The 26,428-nt window shown below is 36.7% G+C and overlaps 1 protein-coding gene across 2 annotated transcripts in view; it reads left to right on the top strand.

Moving 5' to 3' along the window:
• Positions 1-18,600, top strand: part of TIPARP (TCDD inducible poly(ADP-ribose) polymerase) — a 28,428-nt gene extending 9,828 nt beyond the window's left edge. For both annotated transcript variants that reach the window (XM_036904130.2, XM_036904129.2), the window contains exons 3-6: positions 10,270-10,438; positions 11,747-11,907; positions 15,563-15,841; positions 16,516-18,600. In XM_036904130.2, coding sequence (XP_036760025.2) covers positions 10,270-10,438; positions 11,747-11,907; positions 15,563-15,841; positions 16,516-16,963 — 1,057 coding nt within the window. In that variant the 3' untranslated portion in view covers positions 16,964-18,600. The remainder of the gene's footprint in view (positions 1-10,269; positions 10,439-11,746; positions 11,908-15,562; positions 15,842-16,515) is intronic.
• Positions 18,601-26,428: the final 7,828 nt, after the last annotated feature.

Consider the following 26,428-nt stretch of genomic DNA (forward strand, 5'->3'; position numbering starts at 1 on the left):
ACAGATGAATTCATTCTTAATAGGGGAACTTTAAATTACAAGGGGGTAGGTTCCAAAATACATTCTGAGATCTTTGAAAATAAAGCATTTTTATGTAAAATAAATTCACGTATTCAACTTGGTAGTTCATAAGGATTTATATTTGATCTGTACAAAAGCAGAATGGCAGTTTTGAGCCAAATATAACCAATTCTATGATCAGTAACTCAAGTTTTAGAACTTGATTATATTAATAAACTTCTAATTGTGAAACTTCCAAATTTTCTTGGTGACCTAGCCAGTTGCTGTTGTTAAGACAAGCATAGAAGGGAGTTAACTGAGCATTCCTATTTGCTATGTCCACACAACAAAATGTGTCTGTCTCCTTGATCTTTCTCTGCTGTGTGCCGTTTACTTACTGGTAACACCCACTTACCAGTAAAGAACCTTTGCATGGTCATCACAATGAAAGGGTAACCTTATATGAGAGTGGGAATGCTGCAGTGACTGTTCCCTTTCACATTCTACAGAAACCAGTAATTTGCAAGTACCTGTGCTGCAAAGGTTGTGTAAAGAGTATATTAGAATCTGCCATGACTAAGTTTTCTGAGAAAGAGTTCGGAAAATTTGTATTCTGTATGCAAATGAATGTCTTTTATTTTGGTGCTTTTGCTTCTGAGCATAAGGAAGGATTTGTGAATAGTTTTATGTTGAAACAGCACTTCTTATAATAGTTGGAAAAATGTTTATTTTAGGCTACTCTTACAGGAAATTCTCTTTATTACATTTTTTTTTCTTTTTGGATTAAGAGATTCTTAAACTGTCCATTCTTATTTGACATATAGTCATAGAGTTTGGATGACCTTCTTTGCTGTATATTTTTACCAGCATTGAATAGTCACTGAAAAATGGCAGGGGTAGGGACCCAAAGGTGATTTTTTTACTTGCAGTAGTACACCTACTTTCAGAATCTTGCCTACACCCTGTGATCTTCACAGCTCCTGCAGCTGATCAGGGCATAGAGGGCAAAAGGCGCAAAATCCTCTAAATAATTTCCTGCTGTGGTTTGTCTTTGGTTTCTGACTGTCACCTGGTTTTGCTCTTTCATTTCCAGGCATTGAGAGAATAAAAATAAGCACAGGAGAAATACTAGGTTTGCCTTCCATGGTAATAAAAGAAAGATCTCCCTTAATGGGGGTAGAATATGTAAAACAGAAGGAACTTTGCTTGCTTTCTGACATTTGGACTGTCCAAATGCTGCCACACATCAGATGCATTGTGTAAAGTGTTCTGCAGTTAATTTGTTATTAAAAAATTATTTAGACTGTCTTAACTGGTAAAATTGAACCTCTCAGAGAAACTTGACTTTTTAGACCCCCTCTCCCCTAGGAAGGAAGAGTTAACTGATTTTTAAGACCCTGGTGAAAGGTTTTATAGTCATAGTTTACAAAACCTAGACCAAAAAAAAAAAAAAAAAAAAGTATCTCTTAATACGTTTTCTGCAGGAAGTGCCCCCTCCCTCTGTTTTTCTTTCAGAAATTTTTTTTAAAAACTCAGGGAATGATGAATCTCCATAGCTTTATATATTTAAGTCTCTAGTACTGAGAGCTTTTTACACATTTCTGGATTCTCATAAAAAGCCATTCATGAGTATATTTTTAATTCATTAATTTATCAAATCATTTATCTCTACTAATTGGGAAAAACAAGGCTAAGCAGAAAATTCTGAATAAAAATCTTTTTAAAAAGTAATTTTAAAATTGATCCATAAATTAAGCTAATAGATGGTATCTTACTGGCAGTTATTAGAGGATATATTTTATTATAATAGTTATTTATAATTTGTATTTCATTTAGGTGTAAATGAGTTATGAATTTTTTTAGGTTAATTGAAAAGCAATTATTTTTAAGCAATTTTAGCATATACAATACATTGATTTTATAATTAGAAAAGTTTTATAAACACATATATTTCAGCCCCTTTAAATGCAAATTCTGTATTCACAAAATTGAAGTAATCGGTATTCGTGCCTTCAGTACATGGCAGACATTTTTATTGTCTTTGAGGTAAGATAGAAACCTTTCAGTTTTGAAAATACTGCACTTGGCAAAGGGGATACTCATCTTCATAAGCTATTGTGTACTTTCAATACCAGCTATTCTTATGGAAATTCAGTTCCTCTTCAGGCCATAGATGAACTATGTCTCACTAAGTTACCTTCTAGGAGTCTCAGGACATATGACTGAACTTGGATAAAACTTAAGGTTGTGTGACATTTCTGACATCTTCAGAATGCAAAATTTAATCCCATGCTTCTGTAAAAGTGAAATCTTTTGATCTCATAAATGTAACCTTTTATTTATGAAAGATCTTAGACTTACCCAAATCTTATTGGAAAGTTCATTTGTATTTGCTTTGATCTGGTAGTTCTGTAGTAAAAACAAAAAAAGCCCAACATTAACAGTATTTTAGTAGGTTCTTCAAGTGGATATTGTAGTTTGCTTTTAGTGGTTACATGGTGCAGAGGGGATTTTAACATATGATACTATTGCCAAGAAGTTTAGGAAACATTTAGATTAGGATGGCTGTGTCTTCATACAAAGTTGAGAGTAAACTGTATTCTATGTTTGTTTAGTTCCCCACATTGGAGAATATAAAATTATAAAAGCTTAAAAATAGGGTATCCTTTCATTTAGGAAACCTAGCTGCCTTGTCTTTCCTATCACTGACCCATTTTTATTTCACTGTGTTCATTATAGAATGACTTTAAGGCCACAGATTTGATGTCTAACAATTTGTAAATCAGACATGGGGTTTAGCACACAGGTAAATGTGATTCTTGATAGCATTCACTCACTCACTTGCTGCCTTCTTGTTCATCTGTTTCCAAGATGTCTCAGGAGGCACTAAGGGAGCAGCACATGCAGTCAGAATTTTGCCTTATGATTGCTTTTTAAAGAATGATCCCCAGAGACTCACTGTATCTTAAAGTGGGGAATATTTTACCTACCTAAAAATCTTTTGAGGGTTTTAGAACAAGTCCATGATCCAAGTTTGAAGTTGATTGTTTTATAGAGTGACCTAATAAGCCTCACCAATCCTGCCTTGCTAGGTCAGGATCTCCTTAGAGGTGGGCAGATTTAAGTGAGAGTCAACATCTTATTCTTAACTTGCCCATAACTACTGAGGAGCATATGCATAGTAATGTTCCTAATTTTGATGTACAGGTACGTCACGTCTGTGTCTACAGCTACTTCTGGATACAAAGGGGGAAACCCTTGCCACCAACTGCCAATGTCATCATAGTGTAGAAGTTAGGTATTGAATTTTAATCTCTGGTAAATACTGGAAGTTGTTGCTTGTTGCTTCTTTTTTTTTTTTTTTTTTTTTTTTTAGATAATTATTTTTTATTGAAGGGTAGTTGACACACAGTATTACATTACATTAGTTTCAGGTGTACAACACAGTGATTCAACATTTATATACATGATAATTCTAAGTACCAGCTATCACCATACCAAGTTGTTACAATATTTTGACTATATTCCTTATGCTATACATTACATCCCGGTTGCTTATTTATTTTACAATTGGAAGTGTGTACTTTTTCTTGGTTGTTGTTGTTAGGGCATCTCTCATTTTTATTGATCAAATGGTTGTTAACAACAATAAAATTCTGTATAGGGGAGTCAATGCTCAATGCACAATCATTAATCCACCCCAAGCCTAATTTTCGTCAGTCTCCAATCTTCTGAAGCATAACGAACAAGTTCTTACATGGAGAACAAATTCTTACATAGTGAATAAGTTACATGGTGAACAGCACAAGGGCAGTCATCACAGAAACTTTTGGTTTTGCTCATGCATTATGAACTATAAACAGTCAGTTCAAATATGAATACACATTTGATTTTTATACTTGATTTATATGTGGATACCACATTTCTCTCTTTATTATTTTTAATAAGATGCTGAGGTGGTAGGTAGATACAACATAAAGGTAGAAAACATAGTTTAGTGTTGTAAGAGAGCAAATGTAGATGATCAGGTGTGTGCCTGTAGACTATGTGTTAATCCAAGCTAGACAAGGGCAATAAAACATCCACATATGCAGAAGATTTCTCTCAGAACAGGGGGGGTGAGGTTCTAAGCCTCACCTCTGTTGATCCCCAATTTCTCACCTGATGACCCCCCAGCGACTGTGCCTGTCTTAGGTTGTTCCTCCCTTGAGGAATCTTACCCGTCTCTGGCTAACCAGTCATCTTCCGGGGCCACACAGGGAAATGTTAAGTTGGTAAGTGAGAGAGAAGCCTTATTGTTTGAAATGGTTAGCTTTTTATTTCTTTGCATATTTATGCCCTGTGGCTTCTATGCCCAGCATTTGTCTTGAGGTATCTTTACCACTTGGAGGAGTTATGATACTCGGTAAATTTGATATGAGGCACGAATTCTATTTAAGAATTCGTTGTAATTAGGAAGGAAGAAGAAAAGCTATAGAAGTAGCAGGCGGGAGAAAACATGGGAAGATTGATTATTTCTTTGACATATCTTCTTGTAGAGTAACTTCAGCATGTATATATTTTAAGCTACTACTTAAATTGCGCACACACATTAACATAATAGGAGTATAGTTACATCTTGTTGCTTCTTATGTAAGCATTTATTGATAACCTTTATTGCCCCAATAGCTCTGTGCTATTTATTTGAGCCAATTTTAGCGAAAATCTTAGTAAGTAACAATAAATGAGAGTTATTATGCTTCTAAAGCAGAATGAGTACATAGTCCTCTGAAGTTTAATACCTACTCTGCTTTCACAAAATACGTTGGTATTGTATATACCATGGCTTTGATTCTCACCACCTTGTAACATATTTTAAGGGCTATATAAGCTGCCAGATATTCCAGCATTGCTAAATGAGTCTGGAAACATCAAAGCTAGGTATCAAAAGCCAGCTATATTTTGTGCGCCTGTGAAATTTCTTCGGCAGCAGCAAACATAGCCTATCTGTCAGGCCTGTCTCGAATCTGTAGCAGAAGAGCCTAAATCGTCTCCACTACATTTGATCTTTATCCTTCTGTCATTATGACCCTCAGTTTTGGGAGAAATTTTCACTTTACATCATAGTAATAAAATAAGACCTAGTAAGTGTCTAGTTAGTCCAGCTGATTATAGAGTGGGTGTTAATTAGTTTGAGGTCATGGGTTTATCCTTGTAGAATCCAGTTAGCTCTTATAGGCAGGAAGCCAGTGTCCTAAAATCTAATCTATATGATTAAAACTGTACAGAGTAGGGTTCAGAAAACTTTATATGTAATTGACCTTTGTTGAAGTGTAAGGTCAATGTTTAATTTGCATCATTTTCCCACTTAACTGTGTTCCACCTCCTGCATGTCCTGTCTCATTTAATGCCACCATTATCTGGTCACCTAGATCAAAAACATGGAACATATCCTGAACACTTTCTACTCCTTTAGCCCCACATATAATCATCCTCCATGCAGTTAACTCTTAAATACCTCTCAGATCATCCCTACCGTTGCCTCCTTAGTTCTCTCTTATTGTTTGCTTCATGTGCCATTCTAATAGCTATAGATGGCTAAGCATAGAATAATATTAATAATAGATTAGCATGCTAATAAATATTTAGCAAATAAGTGTCCCTCTTCAGCCTTCCCCACTTTCCCCACTCCTATCCAAAATAAGCAAATCAGCCCTCCATATTACTACTAAGTAGAAACCTTGTTGAAAATCCATCAGTAATTCCTACTGCCAACAGAATCAAGTCCTAACCTCTTAACCCAGTATACAAAGCTCTTCATTATCTGGCCCCAGCCAGCCTATCCAGTACAGTCTTACCTCTTATCATCCTCCTCCCACACACAACACCCTGACCTCCCACATGAACTGCATGTGCTACATGCCCTTGGGTCTCTCATGCCTTGCTTGGTTAGCTTCTTCAAATGTCAGTCACTGTGCACTTGGTGCATTGTCTGCCCAGAGCCTGGCCAGACTTGGCTCTCTTTTCCTCCACTCTGGACCACCTCCCTTGACCACCTTTCCTGACCTCTTTTCCAGCAGAGATAGTGCCTCTGCCCCTGAATTGTTCACAGACCACCTTTGTGCCACATTTCGCCCTGTGCCACAGGGTTTGCTTGTCTCTCTCCTCTCCCCACTGTCTCTGGCATTTTGCCTTTTTCATCTTCTTATTCCCAATGCATAGCCCAGTGGCCTAATCAGTGTGTCTACTTAAGTTTTTTTTTAATCATCACATTTCTTTTTGGTTTCAAACAATTTATAAATAGAGAAGTTGCCTAAAATGGTTGCACTCTTTACTGAGCTCCCAAATGCATAATCCTAAGAACTGTTTATTTAACAAAGAGATCATGTTCTTACTAATTTCTGTTTCATTCAGTAATAGTTTTCATTTTCATTACAGCTCTATCATTTATATTGTAGGTTCTTTTTACTTTCTTTTTAGTATCTGAAATACACATAGAAGAAATGATGGTGTATAGAGCATAATTTCTGACTTAGTGTGGGTGTTATTGCTCTGTGTATGGATAATATATGTCGGAAAATGTTGGCTTAATTGGTATGCCAAGAGATTTGTTAAGTAGGAGGAAGCCATTGTTTTAAAGCATCTAAATTATGAGAACGGGTGTCCTTTCAGAATTTTAAATTAGTTTTGTATCTGCATTCTTACATTGGTATGTGTGTGGTGTGTTTGTTGGTAAACCATGTGGAAACAGTTGTTAATATTTCAGCAGTTCAAGTTCATCTTCCCTTAAAAAATTAGCAGTCTCATTTTTTTCTGATTCATCATGGTAGGGTTATATCTTAGCTAAGTCAATTCTGATCAGTTTAGCAATGTGGTATATTGAGTCAAATCTAAATCTGCTGCACAGTGGCTCACTATCTCCCAAACTCACTTGTTCATGGCTATCCCTCAGTAGGGATGCCCTTAGGCCAGATAGGGTTCTTATCTACAGGATTATTGCACTGCTTTTACAACTATCCCACCCCAATCTAGCACTGTCCTCTATTGGTCAGTTTTCACCCATCCTGTATTTACTACTTCAACTCTTTATCACCATCTGCTCAGTACTCTAACTTCCTACCCTTATTTAAGGCTCTGAAACCCTAGACTTGCCCCTCATTTCATGGCCTGACATCTCTCACATTGCCTCTGCCTGTTACACCCTGGTTTCCTCATCTTATACATACCCGTCAAGGTTTTCCTTTTCCAACTGTCTGTGCTGCTGCTGTCCCTGCCTGTCCTCATCCTTCTTCCAAGAAACTAAGTGCTTAAAGAACTTTTTTTCTTGTTCTTCCATACAACCCTTTACATACCAGTAATATTTCCTATTATTTAAACTGTTCCTACAAGTCTTTCTCTTACAGAGATCTATCTTGGATTGATAAAATAAAGCTTCATACTTTTCCTGACCTTTATCCATTCCTGGACGCCAGTAACCACCTCCTCTCCTTAGTGCTGAATGCCTACGCTGTCCTCTCATTCCTAGAATGTTATTTAGCCACTGATGAGTTTACATGTGCAGTTGTACTGCTTCTTTGGTTTTATATTTTAATTCTAGAAGCCAGGGACTGCATCTGTTTTAATTCTTTGTGTATTTGCCTAATACAGCCCACTATCACCATTATCACACATACGTGACTCATAACTACTTTCTGATTAATAGGAAGCAATGGTTTGGTAAATAAGAGTGATGGATGTTGAACATTTGGCATCCATATTGCATGCATTTTATACTGATGCGATTGAAGAGAAAAAAATTCTTGGCTTTGGATTTTTTAAGCATTCCCTGGTTAAGGGACAGCAGGTGGCAAATTAATCTTATAAAAAGATAATTTAATGTTTTTCATATTTGTTGTTTTGTCTCTGTCAAGTCTAGAAAAGCATATTGAAAATCAAATAAGCTAAAACAGTACTTTGACTCATCAATCCAAAGAACAGTTGATTGTAGTAAATTAGGATTTGTCATAGGAACTTCATAATGCCCAGAGAACTGAAACACAGAGAATGTGGCGAAAGCTGCAGTTTTAGATGTTTTTCTCATGCAAATCATTATCTATGAAGTCTTAATAATACAGGCTTAAAACAGAAATAGCTGGAGTGATGTCCAGAATAAAATCTGATTCTGCAACAGCAAAAAGCATTGGTTGTTTATAGTATAATGCATGTTAACATTATGACTGCTGTTTTAAGAACTCCTTAAAGAAAATACTGAAGATCTGTTAACTTGTAATTGGGAACAGTTACTGGGAAATAAACTTCAAGCAGGAAAATCTGTTTAGAAACAAAATGATCTTAAGGAGAAAGAGGTTAGCATCTCTCTGCTCAATGGCAACATCAGATTCTCCTAAAATGAAGTGAAAATTTTGTTTAAAGCAATTTGGTGTGAAGTTTAATTTAGGTATAGGAGCCCAGTTTTCAGTGTTTTTTTTCTTTTTAAGCATTTCCCAGAAACGTTTTCTTTCCTTTTGAATTAAATATTCCTGTTTACTGTAAATCATCTAAACAAAAGTGTCCGAATGTGATTTTAAACTACACTTTATTGTCTTCCCATTTCACACTTTATTAAAATTACATGTTCCTTTTAAGACCACATCTTTCTTAATAATCTAAGCAAGAAATGAGGGTTTTGCTTAGCTCTTTAAGAATTTTTAAAGGAACATATTTTTTTATGTGTTCCCTGGAGCCATCAATGAGATACGTAACTTGAGCTTTTTTTCCTAACAGAAGCTGATTCACAAATTATGAACATTAGGGTGGAGGGTGAGAAATAGATTTTCTTTCCCTGACATTTGCCAGCAGTGTTCATTGAGAAATGTTTAATAGGTAGTAATGGGAAAATGGGAGAGATGTGAATAGGTATTCATGGGAAATAGGTATGAAGGGGAAAACCACAGTTACAGGTTTGGAAGAATACTTGAAAGCCTTCATCATGGTACTTCTATATCTGTCTTAGCATATTAAAGGGACTGAAGGACTGGTTGCAGAAGGAAATTGTTTAGCTTTGTGTAACCAAGTGTTTCAAACATAGGACCACAGAATGCTTTTTGCCCAGAATACCATGAAACAAGTGTTCCAAGAGCAGAGTTTGGAAAGTGTTGTGCTAACCATCAAAACCCATAGGCCAAAATTAATACCCTTTTCAGAATCCTAACTTACAGCAAGGAAGTAAGTTAATTCTTGGGAATATCTGTTCAGACTTTTGGATTTCACATGAATCAGTTCTAAGTGTCACTGAATCTAGAGTATCCTGTGTACTGGACATCCTTTTACAGATCTGTGGTGGAAAGGTAGCAACTATAAGGGAATGTATTTGGAAATTTAAGTCACTCTGCTGATATCTATGATGTTATTTTATGATTTATTTCTTAATGTTTTCTTAGGAAAATTTTGAAACATACCCAAAAAGAGTACAATGAATGTTTTTCCAGTTACTTGAAATAATGGTTTGGCTGTTTCAAACAATAGATGAAGTTCCATTAAAAAGGAAACATAAATGTTTTAATTGGACCACCCTTTACAAATTATTTTCTGAAATGACTCTGATCCGTATAGTTGGATTTCCACTCAACAATATAGAGATTTTGTAAAGTACTGATTCAGTAGCAGCAGACCAGATAACAAAATGACAAAAATATTCTCATAGCTAAACTTTGTAATAATCCAAACGTTTTCCTCTTCATGTTCTGCCAACTTTTTTCCCATGCACAGCATAAAAGATAATATTGATCTTAGATAGATTAGCAGTACTAGTCTTATCTGGGATCATTCTTTTTCTCTTTTCTTTTTTCTGTCTCAGGAACTAGGCAGTATTGTATATTCCTTTATTGGCTTAGGTAAATTGATGCCTCTGAAAAAAGGACAAGCTTCAAGAGAAGTTTCTTTTGTTTCTCTCCTTTCTATGTCAGCTTCATCGTAAAACTGACTCCCTTATTGGCTGAGACCAGGGTTTGCTTTATCCCACTGTGTTGGATAGGGTTGGGACTGTGTTGACTGGTTTAGGCCAGTGATGCTGTGGGATAGAATCAATCCTACCATAACTCCATGGCCTGAAAGTTCGGTCTTCTTAAGAAAAGGCATGGAGGAAATGAGGAAACAACTATTAATGTCTTTTTACTCCAAATAAGGCAAGTTTTGAAAATTCTGCAACATGCTTGCTATATGCTATATTTTTAATGTCTGATGAGATGTTTAGGTATTTCTATTTTGCAAATGTGTTAATATTAAAAGTTATTTCTTTGGGGGTCTTTTTAGAGGACAAGAATTTTGGGCAGATTTGAATACCATGAATGTGTATGAAACAGCTGAATTTGACCAACTGCGAAGGCTGTCCACACCATCTACTAGATATGTCAACTCTATTTATCACACAGTCTGGAAAGTCTTCTGTAGGGACCACTTTGGATGGAGAGAGTATCCTGAGGTATTTACAAGTTCTTTTTCCAAAAAACATATTAAAATTTTTTTTTCACTGTAGTTTCTTTCTTTCCAAAAATGGCTATAGACAGAACTACAAATCAAAGAGCTTATGAATGTAAAATTGAATCTTACTGATGGAAGTAATACTTTTCTCTCTTGATTTTTCTGAAAATGTTTTTTTTCCACTAACCTCCTGGAATCCATAAATAGAATACTACTATTAAAGAGAGAGAGTATGCTTTCCCCCATCATCTTCTGCAGAAGAGACCAAGTATTTACAGTGCTGAGTACTCAAACTCCATGCTTCCTTTGGAGTAATTTTAATGAGATGATCTAACTTCTGGCTATATGTGGCTCCTGGGCTCATAATGATTTGATCATGTTGTTACTCTTAGCATTTTAGAAGTCTAGTAGGAAACAATCATTCTTAAGCCCCTGAAAGAAGTACTTAAAATATTTATTGAGCTGTGGTCAGACAAATCAGTCATTAAAGTTATGTCATATGTGCACATGCATCCTTAGTCTGAGATGGTGGGAATAGCTATTCAATCACAAAGTAAGGTTTTATAATGATGGTGGTTTACTTTGCCTCTGAAGGAGAATTCTGAGTGAAGTTTAAACACCCCGAAAGGGACTTAAGAAATTCACTTTCCAAAGATCTGACTTCTTTAATTTGATTAACTTCATTTCCAACATTACAAAAAGGGAAAACTGACTTACCTACCTAAGGTACCTAGAAAATTACCTAGTATGTTATTACTATAAAATACAATATTGAACTAAAATTTCTGACTCTCTTTTAAGTAATCCCTAGTAGCTAATACCTTCCAAAGAGAATAAGAGGCTGTTTGAAGTGTAATCTCAGAATACTTGGACTATTACTATGTTTTCCTCTGAGAGATTTCTAGGTTTGGAACTTGTTTACCTTTTACCGTAAATACTACCATCTTTAACCGCCTTCTGAAGATTCCCTTAAGAAATATAAACAAAACAAGTCTCTAGGGCATTGTTAGGCCCTCAAGGTAGAGTAGAATAGTTTCCTGGGCCTCATATGTTTCATAATGTGGAAATCTATGTTTTTCTGAATAGGCAGCACAGTTCTCTTCTGCATCATTGCTCTAAAATAAAAAAAAGAAAAATTCTAGACAAAAGAATTAATTTGATTCACTATAGTTTATTTAAACTTTTCTGATGATAATAGCAAGGTTAACTGTTTTTGTTTTTAGTTAACATTAACATTTTTTATATTTAATAATGATTGTTTATTAATTTGCTCTTTTTTGCCATTTGCCTTTTATTTCCTACTACATAGTCTATTATTCGATTGATTGAAGAAGCCAACTCTCGGGGTCTGAAAGAGGTCCGGTTTATGATGTGGAACAACCACTACATTCTCCACAACTCATTCTTCAGGAGAGAAATAAAAAGGAGACCCCACTTCCACTCCTGTTTTATACTGCTGCCATATTTACAGTAAGTGTCCAGTGGAAAGTCCCATCTTTACTCTGATTTTGTGTAAATGTACAACTGAATGCCAAAGAGACAAAAAGATTTTAAATTAAGAGACTGACTTGGTTCTTAACTCTAGAATATGAAATTCTGAGTTATCCTTTGAGTTTTAATTCTTCAGAAAAGAGTCATACAAGCTACAGTTAACCTAACACTAAAATTAGATTGAGTATCCTATTGGATTTTTTGAACTCTAAATCAAAGTATAGTTCACATTTTTCCACAACCAAAAGTAATTATATCTGGAGTGAGGCAGAGTTTGCATTTGCCTCCTTTGTGGAAAATTGAGTTTTCTGATGACATCCTTCCATGTTTTGGGACTCCTTCTCAGTCCAGGTCAACTGCCAGGGCAAGTAGGGCAAGGTGGTGGTCTCCATTTTTCTTACTTGAGTGAATTTGCATGGGAAAAATCCACCTTTTCAAATAATTTGCATTCCTATCTTCCTGTAATACTAAAATTACCTGACATACTTTTAGGTTAAGACAGAACTCATCCTTCTCAATTGTAGCTGAACTCTTCTTCCATTTTCCCAAGTGCCATTTCTTTTTTCCCTCCCTAGCCCATTGGCACATGTCCATAGATGGATGCCAAAAGGTGTGACACATTACCATTAGCATAGCCATCTTTGAAAGTTAGTATCTCTAGAGAAATCATTATCTACTCTAGTTAGGTATACCATAATTAAATCCTGATTTTAAAATGATGCTAGGTTTTCTTGGTTTTATGAATTTAGGAAGTAAAAGGTAATATTGGTTGGTCTCTTGTGCTGATCTTTGCAGTGAAGATGCTCTTTTTATATTCTTATTAGTAGCTTTTTATTTCAAGCCCAAACTATTTTTTTTCTCTGATTATTATGACAGAATCTTAATGACTCTAATTCTGAGATTGCAAAGGGAATGTTAAAAACAAAATACAAACAAATAAAAAATCCCTGCAATGCTTAGTATCCAAAAGTAATTTGTAAAAGACCTATTTTAGAAATGTATGTCGGCTTAGGGTAAATGTGTGCTTTCTTTCTAATGCAAGTGTGAAAATTTTTCTCTTGTATTTTTTTAAATTATAAACCAATAAAAATGACAATTCTGTGATTTCACTAGCATAGCTGGAGATAGTGTAAGCGTCCAGTAGTTAGGAACATACTGTCCTTCTCATGAGTTGTAGAACTCATTAGTGAGACTGACAGCTTGACATGCTGAGCCAATCAAGTGAGATGTAACTTCTGTGTGATAGTAAAAATGCTCAAAAAAAAAAAAAAGTGTGAACTATAAAAATAATACAAGCAGTAGTAGAATTAATGTCACAAATGATTTACCGCTTACTATTTACTGTAACATAAGTTTACAAGAGAACAAAGAAAGTCACTCTATTCTCTTTTTTAAATTTCCTCTTTAATCTTCTTGTCTGCAATGATGAAGTAAAGGAAGAACTTAGCAAATCAAAATGATTATGTAGACTCTTAGCAAAAAAAGAGCAGGGCAGCAGCAAGTTCACCAGGGCGGGAGGGGCGGTTGTAGCCCTTCAGTTGCTAGCTGCCCTGGAATCTGGGGCTGGGGGCACTCACAATGGCCTCATGGGAGAAGGAGTAAGGGAATTCGTTCCAAAAGCAGATTTCTGAAGTAGGTTCCAGAGAGACTATGATCTTAGCCAGGAAGAAAGGTTTGGTTTTGTTGTGTTTTTAAGTGTTAGTAAATGCAGAGGGTCAAAGAAAAACATAGATGTCATAAAGGTCACAAATTATCAGGCATCAGAGATGCTTAAGAATTGGGAATACTAGAATGGGGGGAGGTGTTAAGGTGGGGTTGGGAGCTGACTATGTTATGAATTTTCTGCAAATTTGGCTCATAAATAAGGGTTTCCCTTCTTTATTTTTCCCTTCCAGTTTTATTGAGATATAATTGATATAAACCATTGTATAAATTTAAGGTATACAGCATAATGACTTGACATTCATATATATTACAAAATGATTACCAGTGAAAATTAGTTAATATTCCTCACCTCATAGTTACACATTTTTTTTCCTTGTTCTTGCTGCTTTTTAATGGGGCTGATTAAAAGTTCTTGTTTTTTTAATATTTTTAGAGTACTTGAGCTGAGGCTGCATAAGTAAACAAATCTCAAGATTTAGGGTTTGGGAGTTCATTTCAGCTGAAAGGACATCTGTCCTGTGCAATCGCCTCATGGTCATGAGGACAGAGTTTCTTTGACTCCTCCCCAAAAAGGGTAAAATGAATTCTTACTTCATCACTGAAGTTGGGTTAGGAAATGTCTTTTAAAATGGCACGGAGAGGGAAGAAGAGTGATGATGAAAGGTGACCTTGGGTTTTGAAAACCGATTATTCAGAGATGCTTGAGAACAAGTTCCATACCTTTTGACTTTGCCTACTTAGGTAGGCCTAGATTCAGATACTGTCTCTGTGTTTGCTAGCTATGATAGCAGTTTCTTTATTTGAAAAGTGACAATAATCAAGCCATCTTGCAGGGTTATGTAGTTAGTGATTGTGTGCACAACACCTGATCTCCAGTTTGTGCTTAGTATAAGGTGGCTTTGATTATGAGAAGCATGATGGTAAGATATGCTCTTGGAGATTAGATGCATGTTCACCCAGAGTTCTAACCTCTGTGTCACAAAACTCTTGAAAATTTCAGTTTCCTAATCCATTTGGCAGACTTGATTGCTTCCTTGTAACCACACTATGCTGATGAGTAGCACAGTACCCTAACCTTAATCTGAGTCTCGGTCAGGATTGCCTTTTTGTCTGCTTCTTGCCTTATGTTCTGTTTTGAAAATGGCCAAGAAATATGATTTAATTTAAGCATTTAATCAGGCAGAAATAAGTAACTATCAAAGCTCCTGTTTATCTAAACTCATCTTTTAAAGTAACAGACCTGAATTAAAGGTTCAAACATAGGCATTCTGGTGTCTAGAGTTTAGGTAATCAGCTCTACCTTCAGCACACCTAAAGCTATCATATTTGAATAGTGTTGATGGTTATATGCAGTACTGAAAAATGAAGCAAATACCAATTGTCGACTTTCAGTGCCTACTCCATGATTTTTGTTTGTTTTTTAAAAATATATATATATATGTATGTATATATACAAAAAAGTATATAAGCTTTTTTATTTTAATATTTTATATCATGTCCATGTAAGCACCCTCTTTCCCACCTGCCTCCCTGTCTCCCCATCACTTTGCTCCCCCCACTCATATAGCCTGTAGTCATGGTATGTTTTCTTCTTAGTACAGCAAAGTTTGAAGAACTCATATTAATTACCATTGCTTCCTTGAAAGAGTTTGTTTAACCATACAAGCAAAAGAGGAGTCCAGTGTGTTAAAAGTAAAGATATTTAAAAATTGGCTCTCAGTTTCTTGCTTTTCAGCATTACACTCGAGTCTTCTTCACAAAGAGGAGGCCAAGAGGTTAATAGTAGGTTATCCATGCACAGGCAGTCTTTGCTCTAAGACTTTTTTACTTAGATAGCATTTTCTATATTTTTTAAACAAGCTTTGAAGCTATACAAATCATACTAGTAGATACTGCCATAAAGCACTGTAATATGAGATGGACTTATTTCTCAGTGTTTTGCATTGACATTGTTTCCTCTCCCTTTTAGGACCCTTGGTGGTGTTCCCACACAGGCTCCTCCACCTCTTGAAGCGACCTCATCATCACAAATCATCTGCCCAGATGGGGTCACCTCAGCAAATTTTTACCCTGAAACTTGGGTTTATATGCATCCATCTCAGGACTTCATCCAAGTGCCTGTTTCTGCAGAGGACAAAAGTTATCGAATAATTTACAATCTTTTTCATAAGACTGTGCCTGAGTTTAAATATAGGATTTTACAAATATTGAGAGTCCAAAATCAGTTTCTTTGGGAGAAATATAAAAGGTGAGTCAGCAGTATGAAAAGTTCAAGAGAGCTTTTCATAATGTAGTTATTGACAGATGACAGAACATAATAGACCTGCATAGAACTTAGTATGTTCAAATTTTTCATATATTAATTCACATAAATTAATTCATATATAATCCTCATAACAGACTTATTAGTAGGATTTTTTATAGAGAGAAAACTGAGTCACAGAAAGTTTGGTAACTTGCCACAGGTCATACTATATGAAGATATTGTGCTGGAATTTGAACCCAAGCAGTCTAGCACCAGAAGCCTTGCTCTTAATCACTTTATTGTGCTGCCTCTCAACTCATCAAACAAATGAATGCAGTACAAAGGGAATACGTGTAGGTTTGAAGACTCACATAATTAAAAGACAGGTTGGCAGAATTAGACAGGAAAGGCATTGAAGGTAAGAAGTAAGAACTAGACTTGAAATGGAAGAATGAGCAGGTGAACATTTGTTGGAGAAGAAATGAAAAGAGCTTTCCTTGTCTGCAGTAGAAAAGATAAGTTTAAATTTTTAATATGATCTTTGATGGCATTTTGCCCTTGATAGCTACTTTAATACTACCTCCCTATTGAAACTATTAAGTTTATGACCACATCGTGCTTATTAAGTTGTTCTATACCTTCCTTCTTCTGAATTCCCTGTCTGCTCTTTGTACTAGGAAAAAGGAATATATGAACAGGAAAATGTGTGGCCGTGACAGAATAATAAATGAGAGACATTTATTTCATGGAACATCCCAAGATGTGGTAGATGGAATCTGCAAGCACAACTTTGACCCTCGAGTCTGTGGAAAGCATGCTACGATGTTTGGGCAAGGCAGTTATTTCGCAAAGAAGGCAAGCTACTCTCATAACTTTTCTAAGAAGTCGTCCAAAGGAGTCCATTTCATGTTTCTGGCCAAAGTGCTAACTGGCAGATACACGATGGGCAGTCATGGCATGAGAAGGCCCCCTCCTGTCAACCCCAGCAGTGTCACCAGTGACCTGTATGACTCCTGTGTGGATAATATCTTTGAGCCTCAGATTTTTGTCATTTTTAATGATGACCAGAGTTATCCTTATTTTGTTATCCAATATGAAGAAGTCAGTAACACTGTTTCCATTTGAAAAATATTGATACTGCTAAATTATTTGATATGTACTCAATCCAGCATTTGTAGCAGGTTTTGGATGGGTGGGACAGAATGGGGAACAGCTTTGGACATTAATAGGGCACTTTTAAGACCCATTTTTTTAAGTGCTTGAAAGTGACAATTTTTTAAGAAAAACACAAGTTTTAAAATGACCACTGATTAATTATTTACTAATTGTTAGTGTACTCGGTGTGGAAAAAACTACAAGTTGCATACTCTTTCCATTCACACTTGTACATACAGGCAGCAGTGTCATTAGAAGCATTTTTTAAAAAGGAAACTGAGCAGCCTAACTAATTAAATGCGACTTAAGCCTGGTAGAAGTTTGGCCAAGTGAAGTGAAGTCTGTGCACGAAGTGAGGATTCTTTTTATTTGCATAAATGATCAAACTGACTAGAACTAGTACTACCATACTTATTATTCCCTGTCCAGAGCATCACTACTGTGATGGAGGATAAGTTCCTGAAATTCTTTTGGGTGGAAAGAAATTTTTATTCCCATCAGCAGGACTAGAATGTGCCACCCAACCAGAGAGCATCAGTGACTTTAACTGTTCTCCAGTTTGCCTGGAAATTCAGAGTTCTCTTTAGAGGAAGTACAAAAAAAAAAAAGAACTGTTTGAAAAATTTTTGTCACCAGCATAATTTTTCACTAACTAGTTATATGAAATGTGATTCTCATGTCGTTAAGCTTCAGCCTTGGAAAACTCAGTATCTTCCATTATCCACTCCAAATTGAAGGATTTGAGCAGCTAACTTGGTTAAAGCCAGTCTTGAGGATTAGAAGTATTACTTTATTATATGGTTCCAGATCTAGGCCCTAACTGAAGGTTTTAGAGAAAGGAAGTACATCTGTAACCAAATTGATAAGGTTTATTACTGTGCTTTGCACAAAGTAGACTCTCAAAAATTGTTGTTGACTTGGAAATATTGTTAAAGGTGGTGATCCCACTCCTATGCCTGCTTTGTCAGATGTAGCTGGGTAGGGTTCCCTGGCTGACTCGTATTTTACACTACTTAATAGAAACACAAACTTGGAAATAGTGTCACTGGCCCAGGTGGAGCAGTGTTAGGTGAATATGCTGATGCCGCAGTTCAGAGAGGCAGCAGCCAGGCCAGGTATACTTTGCCTTAAGGAAAGCAAATACTGGATTTGCAAAAGTGGAAGTGGTTGTTCACAAAAGAATTCACCACGAAATTTTATCAGATACCAAGCTCTCTTACTGTGTTTGTGGTTGTTTCATTTACACAAAACTTTTCAGGAACTTCTGTATTGTTTAAAGCAAGATATATCTACACTGATGTCTCAATGAATCAATCTGTTTAAGCACTTGTCAGGGCTTCCACACAGTTATTTATTTCGCCCTACTTGGTCTCGTTTGCTGCCATTGGCATGAGCAGCCAACTGTAGCTGTTAACAATTCTTTCATTCAATTAGAACTTCTAGGCCAGTGATTCCCAATCTTTTTAAAGTTAGGACCTTACCATTGCTTATTTGATTTCATGAAACGTGTTCCTTTTTTTCCTCTGTAAAGGAAAATAAAGCTTTATGACGTATTTATTTTTTTAATAAAACTAAGCAAAAATAAAAGTTCTGGTAATTCTTTAAAACTTTCTGTTGTTGGTTTGGGTCAATGTAAGATAACCGAATTCAGTACCTAGTGGATCATCTGTTAATGCTGGTTGTTTGTTTGAATATATGTGTGAATGAACAGGATGAACAGACCTAACCAGAACTTGCTGTTTTTACTTTTGTGCTCTGGGAATCAGCAGAAAGTACATTATCTAGCAGTTGACTGTAAGTAACAGGAGAAGAGTAAATATTTTATTTTGCAGTATTTGAGGGAAAGGGACAAATTTTATATCAACCAACAGCTGCAGTGAAAAATACAACCAGGTTGTCCCCTTCAACAAGTGCTAAAGGAAATATAAAAAGTAATTGTAGAAATCTTGTCAGCTCTCAAGCATTTTAGCTTTCAGCTGACTTGAAGTGATATGCTTGGTAAATGTGAGCATCTCTGACAGTACTTTCCTCCAGTGTAATAATTTCTTAGTTCCTGTAAAGTATTGTATGTTATTTTAGCTAAGCAAGAATTAGGGAGTCAGTCTAAATTTTTGTAATGGTTCCATGGATTTAAAACATAGTGAATGGCATTCCATGAATCTTTGTTGCTACCCACACAGCTGTAATTTTCACCATTTCGGAAAGCAGGAACTTATTTTTAATTTAAACTATGGTTAAGATTTCCAGGGAGAGTCTACAAACTCCCTGAAATGATTCCAGTATCATACAACCCTATAGACAGGAAGGTTTTTATTGTGTATGCAAAGTTTATAAATACTAGATCCTTTAAGGCACCCAACTCTGCCTTTTGCTACAAACCTGTTTGAGTAAATGATTTAGATAAAAAAATAATTATCAGGACCTGAAATACTGGTCTTGAGGAGTTTTTATTATACTAGATCTGAAAATAACTAAAAAAGGAACATTCACCCGAACAGTACTGTAGTACTGTACCATCAGTTTAAATCAGAGGGGTTTCTTCCTCTATTTAAGGGAAATAAGATGACCACAAAATATTTCTGGTTTTCCTTAACTGGGATCAAACAAATTCTATATGGCACTTTTCTAAAATTGGATCCACATCATTTATGTTGTAGCTATTGTGTAATTAAAAATAACTTAAGCTCATCTATTATAACTATACTATAATCTTGGGCAAATCAATGTTTCATTTGATAGTTTTCTCATCTTTGAAATAGGTATTTTTTTTTGAAAGACTACAAATGGTAAGAATAATCCAGCTTTGAGACCCTGCAGTGCAAAAATTTTTTGTAAAATGCTATATAAACTGAGAGTGTTTATTTACAAATTAAAAGCCAGATACATTTTCCTTAGGAAAGATAGTGATGAGTTTTAAAAACAGACCCATTTAGTGTATTGATAGGTACTTCTATTGCAAGCAAGTTAAAGAAATGAAATAAAACAGAATTGTTTTACTTGTAGCTTGCTAATCTTACTCAGAAGCTATCAGCATAGGAAGAAAAACATGCTATTGAAAGGTTTCATCAGTATTTTTAGTTGCTCTTACTTTGTCTAACACACTCCTTATCATGTCTTTTGGGAAACAATTTCGTGAATAGAGCTGTCACATAGCTGTTCTTTAAGGATTCAGTCTTACGTGAATGGAAGTCTTTCTGTCAGAAGTGTTCCACACGCACTTTGCTAAATTCTCTAAGCTAGAGCAGAGACCACCTCTTCGAGGATGTCCAAATTCCACGGACTTAACTGTCCTTACGTACCTAATGATTAGTAAACTGAAAAATGACCAAAACTTTTATGAATTCAGTGATCTTTTTAAGCAAATTTGTATTATACCTCACAACCATATCTACACTTGATAGGTTAGGAAATAGTCTGTAGACAACATTTGGTGCTCAGGTGGATTAATGGCCCCATTACAGTACCATATGCTGCTAGAGTTTATAGCCAACAGGCTGGAAGCCAATGGGCTCAACTAGTTCTATATTCAACTTTTTAACTGTGTATCCCTTTAATTATATCCAATCTTAAAACAACCTTACATGGGACAGCTAAGAGGCTAAACCAGTGTTCAAGAACCTCTACCCCCCTAATACTGGGCAAGTTTTAGGTGTCAAATTATATGGTCGGCCTTCTGTTCAGATATATCAGCTGGACTTCAAAGTGTTTCACCATACATTAAGCACTGCACTAACAGTTGAGTGGCAAGAGTACACTAAACAGATCCTACTCGACTACGTAAACATGTGGTACTCTTCCATGCTAATAAGAAATTATTGTGCAGTCATCAGTTTATAAATTGCTTTTTCAGCAGTAGTGATGGATTGGGGTCATTAACCCAACATTTGTCTGACAAAGTCCCTATTCAGAGGTTTACATTTCATAGTATCTTGGTCAATGGTTTAAGAATTTCTAAACTTAGTGCAAAGATCTGTTCTACTTCAGAGTAGCAACTGTAAATCTGGCATTCGTCTCAAGGATGTAAGCTAACTGAACCCCGTAACTACATTTTTTGTTCTAACAACTCATAAATGAGGCCAAATTTCTTCTGAATGTAAATTTCTACCTATATGACTATGTTGTTCTAAAAATACAGGTTTGTAATCTTAATTAACTTGTAGATATACAAGTCAGTGCTAGATAGGAGTGGGAATGCAGATTTTGTGAATCTGTTAATTTGGGATGAATTACTGTCATCAGAAAGCAACGGCTTAGTCACAAACCTGTCATAAGTCACACAATCTTAGATGTGACTTGTGGACTACTACTTTAGATAATGCAGCCAGTGTCACAATACCTGGCGCATGGGACACAGTCACATTTTATCTAGTAGTAGCAATAGTGCAAGTAGAATAATGGCCCCAAAGATGGTCCTAATCCTAGGAACCTGTGAATATGTTGCCTTCTATGACAAAGGAGGTTTTGCATATGTGATTTAATTAAGGGTCTTGAGAGTGGGGAGATTATTCTGGATTATCATAGGAGGCCCAGTGTAATCACAAGGATCCTTATTTGGAGGGAGGCAGAAGGTCAGAGAGATTATAAAATGCTATGTTGCTGACTTTGAAGATGGAGGATGAGGCCATAAGCCAAAAATGCCTCTAGCAGCTAGAAAAAACAAGGAAGTACTCTCCCTGGTGCTTCCAAAAGGAACACAGCCCTGCTGATACCTTGATTTTAGGACCTCTGACTCCCAGAACTGTAAGAGAGTAAATTTGTGTTGTTTTAAGCCATTAAGCTTGTTTTAATTTGTAATAGCAATAGGAAGCTAATACAAGTAGTAAATATAATTGAAATTATTGAATCATCAGGAAGCTGTTCTAATGTAAATTAGTAATTAAAAAAAATAAAATTAAAATATGAAAAATTCTACTGCTTATTGGAAACTAAAAGATTATATGAAATTCCAAGAGAGAAGACTACTGACTGGTGCTTTTCCAAGAGTAGCTGGTGTATGTGTATGTGTGTGTATATATGTATATGTATGCTAAAGACAAATCTCAGTTTTAAAATAAGATTTCTTTTAAGGGGTATTTAAATAGTGAGTAAAAACAAACATTGTAGTTAGCCCAGTTCTCATGAACCATGGGAAGCAAACAAGTTGCTTAAGAGAATTGGTTAGTGAAAAACATGTAGGGATGGAAAATTTTAGCATTGAGATTGAATGAGTTTGCTTTGCAGATTCAAGCCCTTTGGGGAATCTTTTTGTTCTCACATAGGATAAAGTACACAGCTATTTAGAAAACATTTGTTGTATAGCTCCCAGAACCCCCAGAATCCCTCCTTGAAAGGGCACTGTGCTCCAGGATGTAAAGTAGCTTCCTTACCTCAGCAAGGTTCAGGGTTTTCTCCAGTCCCTTATTGAAGAATATCAGAAACCCTTTCCTCTTGTAGAGACCTTGGTAGTCTCAGACCTGATTAAGAATGGCTCCACTCTTAACCAGCTTGTTTTTCCTTAATCAGGGTCTTACTACCAGAGACCCCACTTGGAGCTTTGAGGGAAAGGACATCCAATTAGCTTTGATTTTTCTCTATTGTACCTTCCTTCAAAGAGTCTTGTAGTCAGGGTAATCAGATTGTTTTGGTAAAAACACATAAAGGTGTCTGAAATCATAATGTAATGAATTCTTTATCCATGCCTAAAACTGGCAAGGAAGACAGAATCACTATGAATGATTTGGACTAACCAACATTCACTCCCTAGAGCGGGGAGTGATCCATTAAACAAGTGCTCACCCATACCTGAACAAGATTAGGTTTTCTTAGGAAAAAGGAAAGTGGCTTTTGGGAAGAAAAACCAATTATCTGTCATACACATTGTTTTTCAACTGTAAATCAAGGGATTGCAGTAAAGGGCACTCCTTAAGCAAGTTTTCCGATCTATTTCACAAAGACGCTAGGTATCCGTTTACTTAAAAGACCAAATGGTTACGGAAGCAAAAACACTGTTTCAGAAAGCCTATAAGCTGAATTAAAGCTGGATTTATTAATGTCTGGTCTGCCTAACTTCCAGATTATAAGTGGAGCTATTTATAATGTGAAACGTTGGCCTTCCGAATGGACTGACATCACGAAGGACTATGCCATGTGAGGAGCAGGATCAAAGACTGGTTAGCTTATTTAGGTTGGAAGTCTGCCATCATTATATCCCTGTGGAGTAACTTTAGTAGGTTAGATCTCTTAAGACTCAGTTTCCTTATAATTAATAACTTATTAATTATATATAATAACAGCTGTTATATATAAAATACAAGATTTGCATATACAGATATATATATATATATATAATAACTATAAGGCTGTATAAGGATTAAAGGAGAATTCATGTAAAACATTTAGCACAATAATAATGCTGACTTCTTATTACCTCAGTCCAAGGACTCAATCAAATGAGGTCAAATTGAAGATCTATACTTGGAACTAAGGATAAATCCCTGCAAAGTTAAATCCAGTTGTCTTGCTTTTAGACATAAAGTCTACTTCCTAATCACAATTTTTAAAAATTAAAACTATAAAGATAAAATACAGGTAAGCAGGATATAATGAAAACAAAAAGTTAATCCTGTCCCCCCCATTTCTTAGCATCAAAACCAACTCCCCAACTTTATGCAACTGTTAGGAAAGGCTGGGGTTCTCAGATTTTGAGAGGGGAGTGGGGATTGGCAATGGGCAGCATCAGAAATGGACTCTCAGGAGGGGCGGAAGATGGCGGCGTGAGTAGAGCAGCGGAATTCTCCTCCTAAAACAACATATATCTATGAAAATATAACAAAGACAACCCTTCCTAGAATAAAGACCAGAGGACACAGGACAATATCCAGACCACATCCGCACCTGAGAGAACCCAGCGCATCGCGAAGGGGGTAAGATACAAGCCCCGGACGGGCGGGAGCCGAGCGCCCCTCCCCCCAGCTCCCGGCCAGAGAAGAGCAGGCAGAGCGGGAGGGAGACGGAGCCCAGGGCTGCCGAACACCCAGCCCCAGCCATCCAGGCCAGAGTGCAGGGCCCTCAATACTGGAAAAACAGGGCAGCAAGAACAGTGAGTGGGCACTGGAGGCCGGATGTCGGAGGACATAAGAAAAGTGTGTGACCATTTTTTTTTTTTTTTGCTTTTTTGCTGTTTTGTTTGGGCGAGCGCTTTTTGGAAGTCTTAAAGGGATAGGGACCCCAATACTAGGGAAACAGGGCAGAAAGACCGGTGAGCAGAGGCCTGAGGCTGGCACCGGAGAATAAAGAAAAACGAACGACCACATTTTTTTTTTTTTTTTAATTAAAAACTTTTTTTTTTTTTTTTTTAATTTAAAAATTTTTTTCTTTTTTTTTTTTGGTGGTCGTTGTTTTGTTTTGGCGGGTGCTTTTTGGAAGTCTTAAAGGGGCAGGGCGGGTCACTTAATCCAGAGGTAGGGAATCCGGGGATCTCTGGGCACCCTAACCCCTGGGCTGCAGGGAGCAGGGAGGCCCCTTACGGAGATAAATAGCCTCCCAGCAGCTCCTGCTCCAACGCAACTCCACCATTTTGGAGTAGTTGCCCAAGCCAGGCCACACCCACAGCAACAGCGGAGATTAACTCCATAGCAACCGGGCAGGAAGCAGAAACCCTGTCTGCACGCAGCTGCGCAGCACAAGCCACTAGAGGTCGCTGTTCTCCCAGGAGAGGAGGGCCACAAACCAACAAGAAAGGAAGTCCTTCCAGCCGTTACTCGTCCCAGTTCTGCAGACTATTCCTATCACCATGAAAAGGCAAAGCTACAGGCAGACAAAGATCACAGAGACAACACCAGAGAAGGAGACAGACCTAACCAGTCTTCCTGAAAAAGAATTCAAAATAAGAATCATAAACATGCTGACAGAGATGCAGAGAAATACGCAAGAGAAATGGGATGAAGTCCGGAAGGAGATCACAGATGCCAGAAAGGAGATCGCAGAAATGAAACAAACTCTGGAAGAGTTTATAAGCAGAATGGATAGAATGCAAGAGGCCATTGATGGAATTGAAATCAGAGAACAGGAACGCATAGAAGCTGACATAGAGAGAGACAAAAGGATCTCCAGGAATGAAACAATATTAAGAGAACTGTGTGACCAATCAAAAAGGAACAATATCCGTATTATAGGGGTCCCAGAAGAAGAAGAGAGAGGAAAAGAGATGGAAAGTATCTTAGAAGAAATAATTGCTGAAAACTTCCCCACACTGGGAGAGGAAGTAATCGAACACACCACGGAAATACACAGAACCCCCAACAGAAAGGATCCAAGAAGGGCAACACCAAGACACATAATAATTAAAATGGCAAAGATCAAGGACAAGGAAAGAGTTAAAGGCAGCTAGAGAGAAAAAGGTCACCTATAAAGGGAAATCCATCAGGCTAACTTCAGATTTCTCAACAGAAACCCTACAGGCCAGAAGAGAATGGCATGATATATTTAATACAATGAAACAGAAGGGCCTTGAACCAAGGATACTGTATCCAGCATGACTATCATTCAAATATGATGGTGGGATTTAACAATTCCCAGACAAACAAAAGCTGAGGGAATTTGCTTTCCACAAACCACCTCTACAGAACATCTTACAGGGACTGCTCTAGATGGGAGCACTCCTAGAAAGAGCACAGCACAAAACACCCAACATATGAAGAATCGAGGAGGAGGAACAAGAAGGGAGAGAAGAAAAGAATCTCCAGACAGTGTATATAACACCTCAATAAGCGAGCTAAGTTAGGCAGTAAGATACTAAAGAGGCTAACCTTGAACCTTTGGTAACCACGAATTTAAAGCCTGCAATGGCAATAAGTACATATCTTTCAATAGTCACCCTAAATGTTAATGGGTTGAATGTACCAATCAAAAGACACAGAGTAACAGAATGGATAAAAAAGCAAGACCCATCTATATGCTGCTTACAAGAAACTCACCTCAAACCCAAAGACATGTACAGACTAAAAGTCAAGGGATGGAAAAACATATTTCAAGCAAACAACAGTGAAAAGAAAGCAGGGGTTGCAGTACTAATATCAGACAAAATAGACTTCAAAACAAAGAAAGTAACAACAGACAAAGAAGGACACTACATAATGATAAAGGGCTCAGTCCAACAAGAGGATATAACCATTCTAAATATATATGCACCCAACACAGGAGCACCAGCATATGTGAAACAAATACTAACAGAACTAAAGGGAGATATAGACTTCAATGCATTCATTCTAGGAGACTTCAACACACCACTCACCCCAAAGGATAGATCCACTGGGCAGAAAATAAGTAATGACATGGAAGCACTGAACAACACAGTAGAGCAGATGGACCTAATAGACATCTATAGAACTCTACATCCAAAAGCAGCGGGATATACATTCTTCTCAAGTGCACATGGAACATTCTCCAGAATAGACC

This window comes from Manis pentadactyla, chromosome 1 (genome assembly GCF_030020395.1).
Source record: "Manis pentadactyla isolate mManPen7 chromosome 1, mManPen7.hap1, whole genome shotgun sequence".
Lineage (NCBI taxonomy): Eukaryota > Metazoa > Chordata > Mammalia > Pholidota > Manidae > Manis > Manis pentadactyla.